The sequence below is a fragment of the Histomonas meleagridis genome, assembly GCF_020186115.1.
Source record: "Histomonas meleagridis strain 2922-C6/04-10x chromosome Unknown contig_146, whole genome shotgun sequence".
In the NCBI taxonomy this organism is placed as follows: Eukaryota; Parabasalia; order Tritrichomonadida; family Dientamoebidae; genus Histomonas; species Histomonas meleagridis.
In genome coordinates this window covers 89,002-101,713 of record NW_027150775.1, presented here as the reverse complement: position 1 = coordinate 101,713, position 12,712 = coordinate 89,002, and the positions used below count along the sequence as shown (strand labels likewise).

General features: G+C 30.3%; 4 protein-coding genes across 4 annotated transcripts; 2 read left to right on the top strand and 2 right to left on the bottom strand.

Annotated features, from left to right (window-relative positions):
• Window positions 1–4,803: 4,803 nt before the first annotated feature.
• GO595_001574 (HMG box family protein) lies at window positions 4,804–5,397 on the bottom strand (the record flags this gene model as incomplete). Its single annotated transcript, XM_067914387.1, has 1 exon — window positions 4,804–5,397. One exon carries the CDS (start codon window positions 5,395–5,397, stop codon window positions 4,804–4,806), a length of 594 nt encoding a protein of 197 aa, XP_067778150.1.
• Window positions 5,398–6,449: 1,052 nt separating this feature from the next.
• On the top strand, window positions 6,450–7,238 carry GO595_001573 (protein MEI2-like 3; the record flags this gene model as incomplete). Its single annotated transcript, XM_067914386.1, has 1 exon — window positions 6,450–7,238. The coding sequence occupies one exon, from the start codon at window positions 6,450–6,452 to the stop codon at window positions 7,236–7,238; it is 789 nt and encodes a 262-aa protein (XP_067778149.1).
• A 2,077-nt stretch (window positions 7,239–9,315) lies between these two features.
• On the top strand, window positions 9,316–10,698 carry GO595_001572 (Coiled-coil domain-containing protein; the record flags this gene model as incomplete). Its single annotated transcript, XM_067914385.1, has 1 exon — window positions 9,316–10,698. One exon carries the CDS (start codon window positions 9,316–9,318, stop codon window positions 10,696–10,698), a length of 1,383 nt encoding a protein of 460 aa, XP_067778148.1.
• A 352-nt stretch (window positions 10,699–11,050) lies between these two features.
• On the bottom strand, window positions 11,051–11,947 carry GO595_001571 (protein prenylyltransferase; the record flags this gene model as incomplete). Its single annotated transcript, XM_067914384.1, has 1 exon — window positions 11,051–11,947. One exon carries the CDS (start codon window positions 11,945–11,947, stop codon window positions 11,051–11,053), a length of 897 nt encoding a protein of 298 aa, XP_067778147.1.
• Between the last annotated feature and the right edge of the window lie 765 nt (window positions 11,948–12,712).

Genomic DNA, 12,712 nt, shown 5'->3' with positions numbered 1-12,712 from the left:
CATGCAGTCACTCAAAAATAGCAAAAGTATTATCTGTGCAATTCTAATTAGAACAAAGACGCCCGTTTTTAAGCTCTTATCTGAATAGACTTCATGTAATAATTAAAATAGAGATCCTATTTTAAAAACCTGCTTCAAAATTTATCTTTTTAGTTTGGCATACGAAAATTGTAAAACATATTAAAAAGCAGAAACTCTTAGTTTTTACGTTAAAGTTTATCTTATTTTCTGGATTTGTGGTGGTGACTATGATGATGGTGGTGATGATGCTTTTGAGAATCATGTTTGTGATGTTTATGATGACTTTCATGTTTGCTATCATTTTCTGGTTCTTTAGGCCGCGGCTGTGTTGAAGCTCTTGGTGGTTCCTTATTTTCATCCTTACCTTCTTCATCAAAATGATTTCTTCGTTTCCTTTGATATGTTTCGACGTGCAGAATCCTATCATAAAAAATTGTATCATCGTATTTATTTATTGCCTTTTCTGCATCATCTGGTGAAACATAAGTGACATATGCGAAATATTTTGTTTTTCCATCTTTATCTCTTGCAATGTTAATATTTTCTATTGGGCCAATTTCTTCAAATTTTTCTTTTAATATATCTTCGGTAACTTTGGGATTTAAGCAGCCAACAAAAACAACGCGAGACTTTTTCCTCATTTTTTGCTGTGAACACTTGTTAGGGGCACCCCGGCTAAAAATTAAGATATTTTTCGTGTAAGAGATTTCAATATATGTTTTGAACCCTTATAAAAATTACTTTCTGTGTAAGGTATTAATTTTAGATGTTGTGTGAACAAGTAGAAAAAAAAAAAATTGACACATATATTTATTATATTTTGGATAATTTCCAAAATTATGATGATTATTCAAGCACTCGATGTAATTGTTCACAGGATATTCGAGAAATATAGTTTCATGATTCTATTTTTAAAATAAAATCTTATTTACATTAATATCACCAAAACTATCATGTAACATGTCATGATTAATTTTGAATTGGATATGATCGCAACAATTACTGTTTTTTGGAAATGTTGTTTCGTTATATAATTGAATACATCTTCATTATTTCGACTGGAGTATTCAATTTTTGTTTTTTTTGTGAATTCAAAAATTTGTCAAATGCCTAGTTCTTGTGGAATGTTTATCTATAAAGTTTCCGAATTCGATAAATCCTTTAATATAATTTTATTATATTATTGGAATTATTGTCTTCCAACAAATGGCTAAATGTTTTTTGCATTTCTAACTCGTATATATCGGGAAAATTCGAAGAAAAGTCACAAAAAAATGTGAGGATACGTTAACCCAAATAATGAACGTTGAATTCCATGATCTCACTGCTAAAGTAATTTCCAATTATCAAAACTTGAGAAGCAATGACAATAATTTAGTGGCTATTGCAACAAATTGGCTTGAAGCCTTTTATCAAACAGTATACTCAATTTCAATTTTAACAAATATTCTAAAAACAAATGATAACCCTATCTACAGACTTCATGCAGCAATTGGCCTCAAACAATCATTAAATTTAAATTGGGAAAAATCTGTTCTTCAAGAACTTGATGTATTTTTACAATTCATCACAAATATCATATTAAGTGAGCCAATTGCAAACATAAGAAATACCTTAGTTTCAATTTTATGGAAATATATTAACAATAATTACCTGAATTATTTATTTTCTATTTTACAGACAAAAATAGACAATCTAGAAATAATTGAAACAGTCATGTGCCTTTCTAAATTATTTTGCAAGAATCCGAAGTTTTGCCAAGCCATTGAAGTAAAATCATTTTTATCAGTATGTGTCATGAAGTGTCATGAATCAGGCAGTATCGATGCATGTATAGAAGCACTAAAGTTTTTATCAGAAGCCACTAAATTCCGAATTTTCCCATCTTTAGATTTTATATGGGAACAATATCTTCAAATGTTTGATGTATGTATTAACAACACTGAACTTCTCAATCAAGTTTGTTCATTATTTAATCAAATTATTGAAAATGATCCCTTCATTATCAATTGTGAATCTATCTCACATAAAATCATTAGTCTCATAAATCAACAGAATGTCCCCATAGAGTCATTGCTCATGCTTTTTGGGATATTTGAAACATTATTTGATAATATTCCAATGTTTTTTGTTCAAAGCGGTTTATTTCAATATATTATTCAAATTGGTTTTCAATTGCTTTCGGCGGTTTTCAGCCCCTTTGAGCTCACTCGCGTCACTTTTTTCGAATCAAGCATTTCGACATTCTCAAGACGTGGCGGCATACCAGTCTTGGAATTCATATGGCAAATGTGTTCAAACCTTCAATCAACTGAGGAAGGTCGTTTTATATCGTTTATGTCCATTAAGTCAACCACTGATTATTGTGAAAATTTTTATGATGACAAAATCAAACAAATATGTGACCTATATTCGTCATGCTTATCCAGCCAAAACCACCACATTCTTTTGTTTTCTGCTATTTCATTTCCAGAATTCAAATCTGTATTTCAACGTGTTAATAATCACCCATCTATTTTATTTCTCATCAAACAAATGTTAGAAATCTTAATACAAAACCCACTTAATGATGTTTATTATTCATTTTCCCAGCTTTTAGATTCTTTAAGTGATACCACCGAAATCTTCGATGAAGTCGTCACCATTGTCTTCCAAATATTTCCGTCCATTTCCTCGCATTTATACAGTGATTTAATTGAATGCTTAATTTCATTAATTCGACATTCCAAAGATAAGTCGAGTCAATACTTAGAGACATTTGCACCATTAAACCAATATTTCAGCAGTGTAAATGTGGAAGAACGCTCAGAAATCATTCCATCATTATTACGAATGGTAAATCAATTATTTAAACATAATACATTTAAATTGGTTTCCGAAGTCCCCATTAAATTCCAAGAATTAAATCAAATCATTCATACAATTGATTATTCCATATTAATACCGGCATTAAATATTATTATTACAATATTAAAATATTTCCCAAGTGAAAATATACCAATTGCATTATTAGATTTGGAATATATAATGAATATGGCATCTGTTGATTGGTCTGATTCATGGAGAGATTTAATAAGACAAGAACATATATATAATGGTGTAGACATAGTACCATTTAATATACGATTTAAATCATCTGAGAAATCATTGTTAATAATCACTTTGTGTGCGATTATTAGCAAAGAAATTTTCACAAATAATATATCAAAACTTATCAACATAGTCAAACAACACCTACAATCTACAAATGGCAAAAAATGTGCCTGTAAGTCTTTGCTGAATATAATTAAGGCGATCTATAAGTATATGCCTGATTACGAAGGATATCTGATAAAAGTTTTGGACTTCTTGTTTCCAGATCTGATTTACTTCGATGTTGAAACTGATTTAATTCCTTTGATTAATATCTTTGACATATTATTCGTTGGAATTAAGGTAAAGACTCCTTTAATCATTGATACCTTAAGGACAATAACCCGAATGATAATAATCAGTGAGAATGATCAAGCAATTAAACTATATATGAACGTGTTCGACATGTTTCTGCAGCTCAACATAACGTCTCCTTTTGATTTCTTGATGAGTGAAATCGCAGAAATTGAATACTTGAGTCCAATTATCACTTTTTCAATATTCCAGATTTATAACGTTCTCAATTTACAACAAAAACAGTTGATTGAAAAGTTGATTATCGAAAACGGTTTAGTCAAAGACCAAACGCAAACTTTTTCAATACTTTTGTTAACTAACAACGCCAACGATCAAAATGATTTGTCGCTGAAAATCTTTGAAGTGTTATATGGTGTGATGAATCAAAATAATGATCAAATTATTGAACTAAAAGAAATAGCAAAAAATATTTTCGAATATTTGTTGATGATTAAAGGTGAATGTACTGATATCCAACAATTATTTGTAAATTGGTTGGGTACAAATCAACAAATATTGAGATTAGTAATCGATATTTGTTTGCTAAAGGATAAACAAACAAATTGTCATATCCAAAAAGTTTTGCTGAATAATATTTCGATCGAAAATACAACAAAACTGTTGGCAATTTTGTTTAAAAATAACGTGGAAATTGTGAATGGGTTCTTGCAACTACTGGAGAATTATTAATGATAAAAATAGAAATTAATTTGAATAAAAAATGTTTGTTCTAATTACTTTTAAAAAGCCAACTCGCCACCTGTACAGATAATAACAATTTACTCCATCAGAGATCCATTTTGTATAATGAGCCATCTCGATGTTGTGATGGATTTTTTAAATAGCATCACAAAGAAGTTTACGCACAGTAACTCTCTATCGATAGTGATCTATCTGCTTTTGATATATTTCAGAACTAATAACAACATCTCAATTCAAATTTGAAAGTAAAATTGGAATTATTTTATATTATATGTGTATGCTTTCAATAATGTTCAATAATAAAGAACTTTATTATTTAATTAGTTATTTATATATGTAAATTAATGTGATATCAATTGATGTATTTATTATGGTGTGATCAAACATATATATATCAATTGATATCTTCTTTAACAGATAATTTATTATATATTTCATCAAATGAATTTATTGCTAAGTTCATATCGAATTAAAGATTCAAAACTGAACAAATTTCCACACAAGAGATAGGACGTTAAATGACGTTAAGACATCATTTTTTGGCGCGGAAATTCAGCGTAAAATTCAATCGTAAGTGAAGTGACTCATCGTTATTTTGATTTTCCACTTTTGGCGGGTTTTTATGCGAAAAAACTCATCAAATCTGGTTTATTATGATTGTTGCATTTGATAATTCTGTGGATACATGTATTGTTGTTGCATGTTAAATGGTTGACCTGTTTGATATCCATAAATTTGATTTTGCTGCTGGGGCATGGTTCCTTGAACTTGGTACCCATTTGCCATTTGCTGTTGATACAATTGCTGCATGCAAGAAATCTGATATTGATTAAGATTTGGTGATGTATCAAATGGAAATCCCATCATTCCATGATAGTTTTGTGTTTTTGTGAGAAGCTCATTGAGTGCACGCTTCCTTCGTGCCTTTACATACATATATCCGGGATTTTTCTGTTTAAATTCTTCTTGAAGCTTTTGTGCTCTTTGTTTATAAGCCAATTTAGAGCTACTTGGTACTTCTTTCCACATCTTACCAAGAAGCCGAGATACCTCAATATTAGAGAGGTTTGGATTCTCTTGTTGAACAGATGATCTCATTTCTTGAGAATAAAGAATGAATGCATTTGGTGGACGATGAATTTGTTCAGGGTGACACGGTTGACTGGTGCTAGCGTCTGGAACGCTTTGCTTAGGTTGCTTAGGTTGCTTTGGTTGAGTCCATTTGGTGGCGCCTATTTCTTCCATTATCTTTTTTGAAAGGAATTCAATTTTTCAGAAGTGTGTGAAAATTTTGACGGTAAGAATCAAGAAATTTAAAACATAGATATTTTTTTTTGAGCATTATAAAAATGATTTATACGTGCATTTTTATGACATACACTGTTAGTTATTTTATATGTTTATATTAAAATTAACAATTTATAATATTATTTCTCAAGATTTATAAATTATAATTATTTATTTGTCTATATAAGAATTACTTTACGAATTTATTTAACATGCTGCAATTGTACTACTATTGATTTTATTACTTCTTTGAGGATTCATGAAGTTCGATTCGTTTTGTTCAAATTCAAAATTCAATATCATAGAAACGTTAACTCTTTTTGATCTGAAAATTGGGATGTCACTCAAAATAATCAAAAAACTTAAACGTATTGAAATAAGTGCTTTTAGGTAAGGAAAATTCAAAACACATTTGTGGAACTATTGAAAGGTTTCAGCTTTTTAGTGCAAAACACAAAGTTTTCTACTATAAACTGTTTCGAAACAAAATGGCAAAATCAAAAAGAAGAACTCAAATTATTTTATTCCAAAAATGAACGTCAAAAAGAAAATTAAGCCAAATCTTTATTCAAAATCCATTATTAAAAAAGTTTCGCCAAATTTTTTTAGGCATTCTTCATATACTTAAAAAAATCAACTCTTTTATTAAAGTATATTATGCGTATCAGTAACTTCAAAGCAGGTAATAATTTAAATGATATCATTTCCTATGATATCAAAAGTTTCTTTTATGTTACCTTAAAAACTGATTTTACACAAAATTGATAAAAACCATCAAACAGGATATTTGGCGGTTATGATGTGAATAAAAATAATATTACTTAAAAACAAATCAGCGGGAAAGTGTCGATCAATTCCATAGAAAAAATTCAAATGGAAATTCAAAAGATTGATAGGATTTCAATGTCTGACACGGTTCATTGTTAACGTCAACATTGTGTTCGTCAAAAAGCGGTGAGCTTTGTTTGAACGAAACTTTTCAAAAGGTTTGTTTGAATTAACAATAGCCTATGGCGGATTCTGGTCATTGGAGCGATTTTGTTCAAACACCACCGAACTATTCAACATCACCATCTTATGGTCCTTTTTCAGAATTTAATGAATCATGGCTTCAACCACAAACATTCCAAGTATTATTAAATGAAGAAAATTATCCAAATAATAACGCAAGTGTTGAGTCACCACTCCAAGTGCCTGTTCAAGGACAGCAACAATTTCAGTCTTATGTTCCATACAATGATTATAATGAAATAGAAAATAGAACTATCACAATCACGAATATAAACCCTCACGTGACTCAAGCTGAAATAGAAGAAGCGTTTACTACTTCAAGCTCGGTAAAATCAATTGATACATCAAAATTGGATTCTGGCGTAGTTACTATTGAATACTATGATTTGAGGGATGCAATGAAAGCTAAAAAGATGAAAAATGGCACCACTCTTCATGGCAATGCTATTATGGTTTCATATGCCCCACTTCCAAAAATTGATGATCCTAAAAAACCACCAAACAACGGGACAATTGTTGTTTTCCATCTTCCAAGTGGAATTAATGATCAGCACATTGAGTCCTCATTTGGTCAATTTGGCGAGATTCGTCAAATTAGAGGAACACCGGCGAAACCAAATCAGAGGTTCATAGAGTACTACGATACCAGGGCGGCAGAAGCAGCGCTCAACGGGCTCTCTGGAAAGTTTGTTATGGGATCTCGCGTTTCCATAGAATTTTCTCTTCCCGGCGGATTCAGAAGAAATGCTCAAAAGCAAGATCCAACAGTCATTAGGACACATCGGTAATGCAATAAAATGCGATTCTATTAATCTTTCAACTAAAAGGATTTAGTACACTTAGTTTAACTTGAATTTTATGCCCAATAATATTCATAAGGGCAATTAATGAAATGAGGACTCGTAAAATTACACGAGAAACATTGTGGATGAAAGATCTAATTATGGTTGATACAAATTTTTAATAAACCAATAAATCTTAAAAGGATACCATTGAGATTATGAAGCATAGTAATAGGTTTGTATCTATAAATTTTATAAGAATTCACACGTATTTATAAAATCAATCAAATTATTATTTTATATAACCCAAACTTTTAACATATAAAAAACATGTCAAATAAATCTACTTTATAATAATTAGAAAATAAAAGAATTGATTCCACTGGAAAAATACGAGAAAACGTGTGTAAAAATTTTAACGGCTTCTAGATGTTGAGGAAAGAAGCGACAAAAAAGAAAGAAAATCAAATTTTACTGCAACATCTATCAAAAGGAGAATTGGGTACATACTTCTCGAATTTGCCCCGCGATTTAACAATTGTTGTTAATGATAAAGAATACAGTTTCAATACATTTCTTATTTCTTCTCAGTCAACATTCTTCAAAAAATTAATCAATGAACATAATTCACGCAATGACTCACAGGTTATTAAAATTGAGATTAATGATCAAAATTATGTTTTCCCTTCCATAGCCTCATTCTTAAATGGCAAAGAAATTTCTATAACTACAAAAAACATATTATCTATCAATGAATCAGCTCATTATTTTGAAATATCATCTCTTATTGGTAAAATCCAAAACATTATCAACTCCTCAAGCACACTCGAAAACATTTGTTCTACGCTTCTTTGTTTGTATCCAAACATACCAGATGATAAATTCCAATTTCTTCTTGATCATGTCAATCAAATAAATGAAGAAGATATCTTTCAACTTCCTCCAGCACTTCTTTTACGCGTTATCAAAAGCAATGATGCCAAGTTTGAATCCTCACATTCAAGATATGAATTTTTATTAAAATGTTTTTTAACGTATCCTGAAAATTCTGAAATTTCGGAAAACATCAAAGGAATTTCGTTTGATAACTTCAAGCAAATCTTAGAATCCAACTTTCTAGATCAATCCAAGCTGAGTATCACATCTCTTAAGCAACTTCATTTACTAAGTATTGAGTTACAAAGTCAAATTAATTGCGCAAACATTGAAACTTTACTTTGTAAATCAATGATAAACGAAGAAGAGAAACTTCGAGACAACAATGAAACAAACATTAAGACTATACAAGACAAACTTAATTTAAACAATGATAACATTAATATTTATAATCCTGAAATCCAAGAAATTTATGAGAAATTAATAAACTTAAAGAACGAGTTGAACAAAATTGTTATAATCAATGATGAAGTAATTAATGGCGTAAACGAAAGAATTGATGATTTATTCAGCAGAAATATTAAACTTAAGGAATTGGCTGAAGCTAAAAACGCACCAACACTTCATGAGTTGTATGATAACTTAAATAATGCGTTAAATGATATTAAAGCAACAATTCATATAAAGACAAATTATAATCAATTAAATTTGTTGATGGAAAAAGTTAATGAAATTGAAGAATATTTTAACATTTTGAAAAATATCGATTGTTAAAAAATGTTTAATAAACAATTTTTAATTTTTTATAATTGTTAATGAACTTTATACAAATGCAATGTCATAAGGGTTAAATCTTTTTGATTTTAAAATCCCATAAATTTAGAATAAATATCTTTGGCATTAATATCAATTCCTTTTCGTTCAAGAAGTGGTTTAACTATTTCTGTATAACCATTCGAAGGTACATAAATAATAGTTGTTTCAAATTATTTAAATATTTTTCATCGTATGACCAATTTGAGATGTATAAATATTTTTGCATAAATTCATATAATTGATATCGTTATATATTTAAATAGAAAAATCATTATCTTACGCCAGATAAATAACATTTTCAAAATATTTTATTTTTGATTTCTTTTATCAAGAGATTTCTTATTGAGCTGAAATTTTCATTTTAACGTACAACAAAATAACGAATTTCCAAATGTCGAAAGCAGTTCCTCCTCCTCTTCGCGATTATTCAATACTTTCACCACGTCAACTTCTTTTACTTAAGCAGAGAGCAAAACCCCAAACAAGAGATCCGAGCATTGATGCTGAAATTGAACAACAAAAAATCAAACATCAAAATACCATTAATGTTGTTTCCAATTGGACCAACACAATTGCGCGAAGTCGACATGATCGTCAAACCCGATTACAGCGGGAGAAAGAATCTGAAGAACGAGTCAAGCTTGAACTTGATGCCGAAGAGAAGAAGATTCGCAAATTGAAACGAGAAGCCCAACTTGCAGAAGCCAAGAAAGCATCATTTGCTCAACGACCTGAGGTACGTGCAGTTAATTCCCAACTTCTCCTTAAAGAAGTCCAAGAAGAACGACAACAGCAACAAACATTTAAAGAACGCCAACGCATTCTTGAAATGAAACGACAAATGGAAGAAGATGAACGACTAGCGCGTGAACATGAATTACAATTAGCCAAAGAAGCGCAAATTCGACAAGAGCGCCGACAAAAAGCGCTCGAAAATGCAAACGCCATGAAACTTCAATACGAGCAAAAGCAAAAACTCAAAGCTAAACAACGACAAGAGCAAATTGAAGAAGATCTTTTAATATCGCAACAAATGCAACGCGAACTCGAACACGAACGCGAAGAAAACGAACGAAGGAAACAAATTGAGCGCGAACATATTCAAGAATCAATACGCGGTAATGAACTTGTCATTAAATATAAAGAACGACTTCGCGAAATCGAACGATTAGAAGACGAGAAAATACAAAAGTTACAATTTGATATAATGGAAGAACAAGAAAAGCGCAAAGAACTTGAAGAAAAGCGTAAACGTGAAAAACTTCTTTTGCGCGAAAAATTAATCGAAGCAGAACGTAAGCGACAAGAAATGAATCGGATTAAAGAAAAAGATTTTCTTGATAAACAATTAAAAGAACAACATGAAAAAGAGACAAAAGAAATTAATGAAATAACTAAAAGACAAAAGAGACTTTTCGATGAAAGAAATAACGACATGAAAGAAGCTATGAGGTTAAAGGAACAAAAAGATAAACAACGAAAAGAAAGAAAAATCAAAAGTACATTTCCAACAAGTGTGAATAAAGAAGAAGAAGAAAATCAACGGAAAATGGACGAAATGAAATTAAGGCATGAAAAGGAATTAAGAGAATTCCAATTGATGCAAATTAAGGAAAAGAAAGAAAGAGAAATGAGAGAAAAAGAAAGAGACAGACTGGAGTTCTTAAGGGCACAACAAAAGGAAACGGAAGAAATGAATGAAGTACAAAATTATGCGAAGAAACTTTTGAAACAAGCTGAAGAAGATGATAAAAATAATAAATATGTGTATTAATGTTATAAATATAAATATTTTTCGAATTAGTGTAATTTAATGATTTAATTATGAATTAGAGTTTAATCAAGTTGTTCATAAGAAACTTTTAAATTGTTTTTTATTGTGAATAATTGATTATTTTTATTGTTTTTGACGAAAATGTTTTGTTTTCAGAAATTTATGTTTTCACCAAAATAGACTTCTTTTCTGTCAAACAAATCATGTAAAATGTTACAATTTTAACTTTTAAATAGTTCATATTGTAATGGTTCCATTTTCATGCGAAATAATATTTTCTTGGTCAACAAAAGTTTATTAACAACAAAACATTGATATATATATTCATGTGAATTTTAATTAATTAATTACATTACTGGTACTTAATTTTACCGCTTTTCACCAAACTATAAAACGGTAACCTAACAGGGTCTAATTCCATCAGCTTGTCGCACAAGCGTGAGATTTCTTCTTTGTTTTCTTCTTTGCTTGCGACATACAAAAGCAATCGATATGCAAAATAGTTTTCGGGTTTTCTTTCGATTATTTCGTTAGCTACATCGCGCAATCGACTTAAAAGCGAAGGAACCTTCTCGCAGATGGCTACAGCAAAGTTACAAACAGCTTCATTCTTGCTAACGATTTTTAATGTCGATACTGCATCTTCAAATTCTTGAATAGGATCTACGTGAATAAGATTGCCTATGGTCATCCGCGCATTCCAGGCACTGTTGTTTCGGACATCACGTTCGATTTCGGCTTTGGCAATATTATAAATATCGTTTGCTTTGTTCCACCGTGTGGCATACCAAATGGCAAAATTCCATGCATGAAAGTTCTTGGTGTCAATGTCAAGTATTTTTTTGAGAAATGGAATTTGATCTGGTACTTCATTACACTTGTCAACAAGCCATTGACGGAAATGCCATGCTTGATATGACTTGGGGCTCCCTTCAAGAATTGTGTCGATTTTTCTTATTTCATTGTCAAAATCATATGAAAGTTTTCCCAAAATGCGGAATTTATACTCCCAAGCAGTATAATGTGACGGATACAATTCAATAACTCTTTCTGCAATTTGGATACCTCTTTCTGATATCTCATTTTTTTCAACGAGTGCAAGAAAATATCCAAATAAGTCAACATACTCAGGTGTATAATTTATGTAAAAAGCATCACCTTCTACTTGAGGGAGTGGAAGTGGTGTAACATCTTTCCATTCTGGTAAATCTTTATATAAAATTTTTTGCTCGTTTTCTTTTTTTTCCATTTCGTGTAAGGAAATTACCGTTATGTTGTCACTTTTCATGCAATCCGGAAAGTACGTTAAACACATTGAATTTTCGATCGTCAATGGTCTTAGTGCATTAAGGCTCCACGAAAAATATTTAATAGTTTATAAAAAGTGGATGTATTTAAAGGATAAATCATAACTTTACATAAAGTTTTCATAAGTTGATATTTTACAACCATTGATAACCATCTGATGAAGAGCATATGTTTCGGACTACTTGTATTCTTAATGTCAAACACACTCAAAATATTTTTTTTACTTGTTTCTTCACTTGTGGTCCTATTTATTTATTATGAATATGCCAATTTTATATCATTTCCAGTTTATGAAGATCGAAACAATGGTCTTTCACGATCAGCTTATGTTACTTCATTTTTTTACTATCCTGGCAAGGACCAAAGGCATCCTATTGCGGAATATCAGCGAAGGTTCAGTCGATTTCTTCAATATTTATCAAATGAAACAAGCATTTACATATTTATAAATGATGCTGGGTTTAAAGTTTTAGAACCAAAAGAAACGGAAAGAATGCATGTTATCAGGAAATATGATGATGCATTTGAAGTATGTAATCTTTCCCAATACAAAGACAAATATGTCAAAATAGCGAAGAAGTACAATCGTTGGAATTATTTTATTAGTGAAAATTTAGGTGCAATTTGGAATTCCAAGATATGTTTAGTAGATGAAATCAACAAATTACACAAATATGAATATGTTTTTTGGATTGACTTTGGTGCC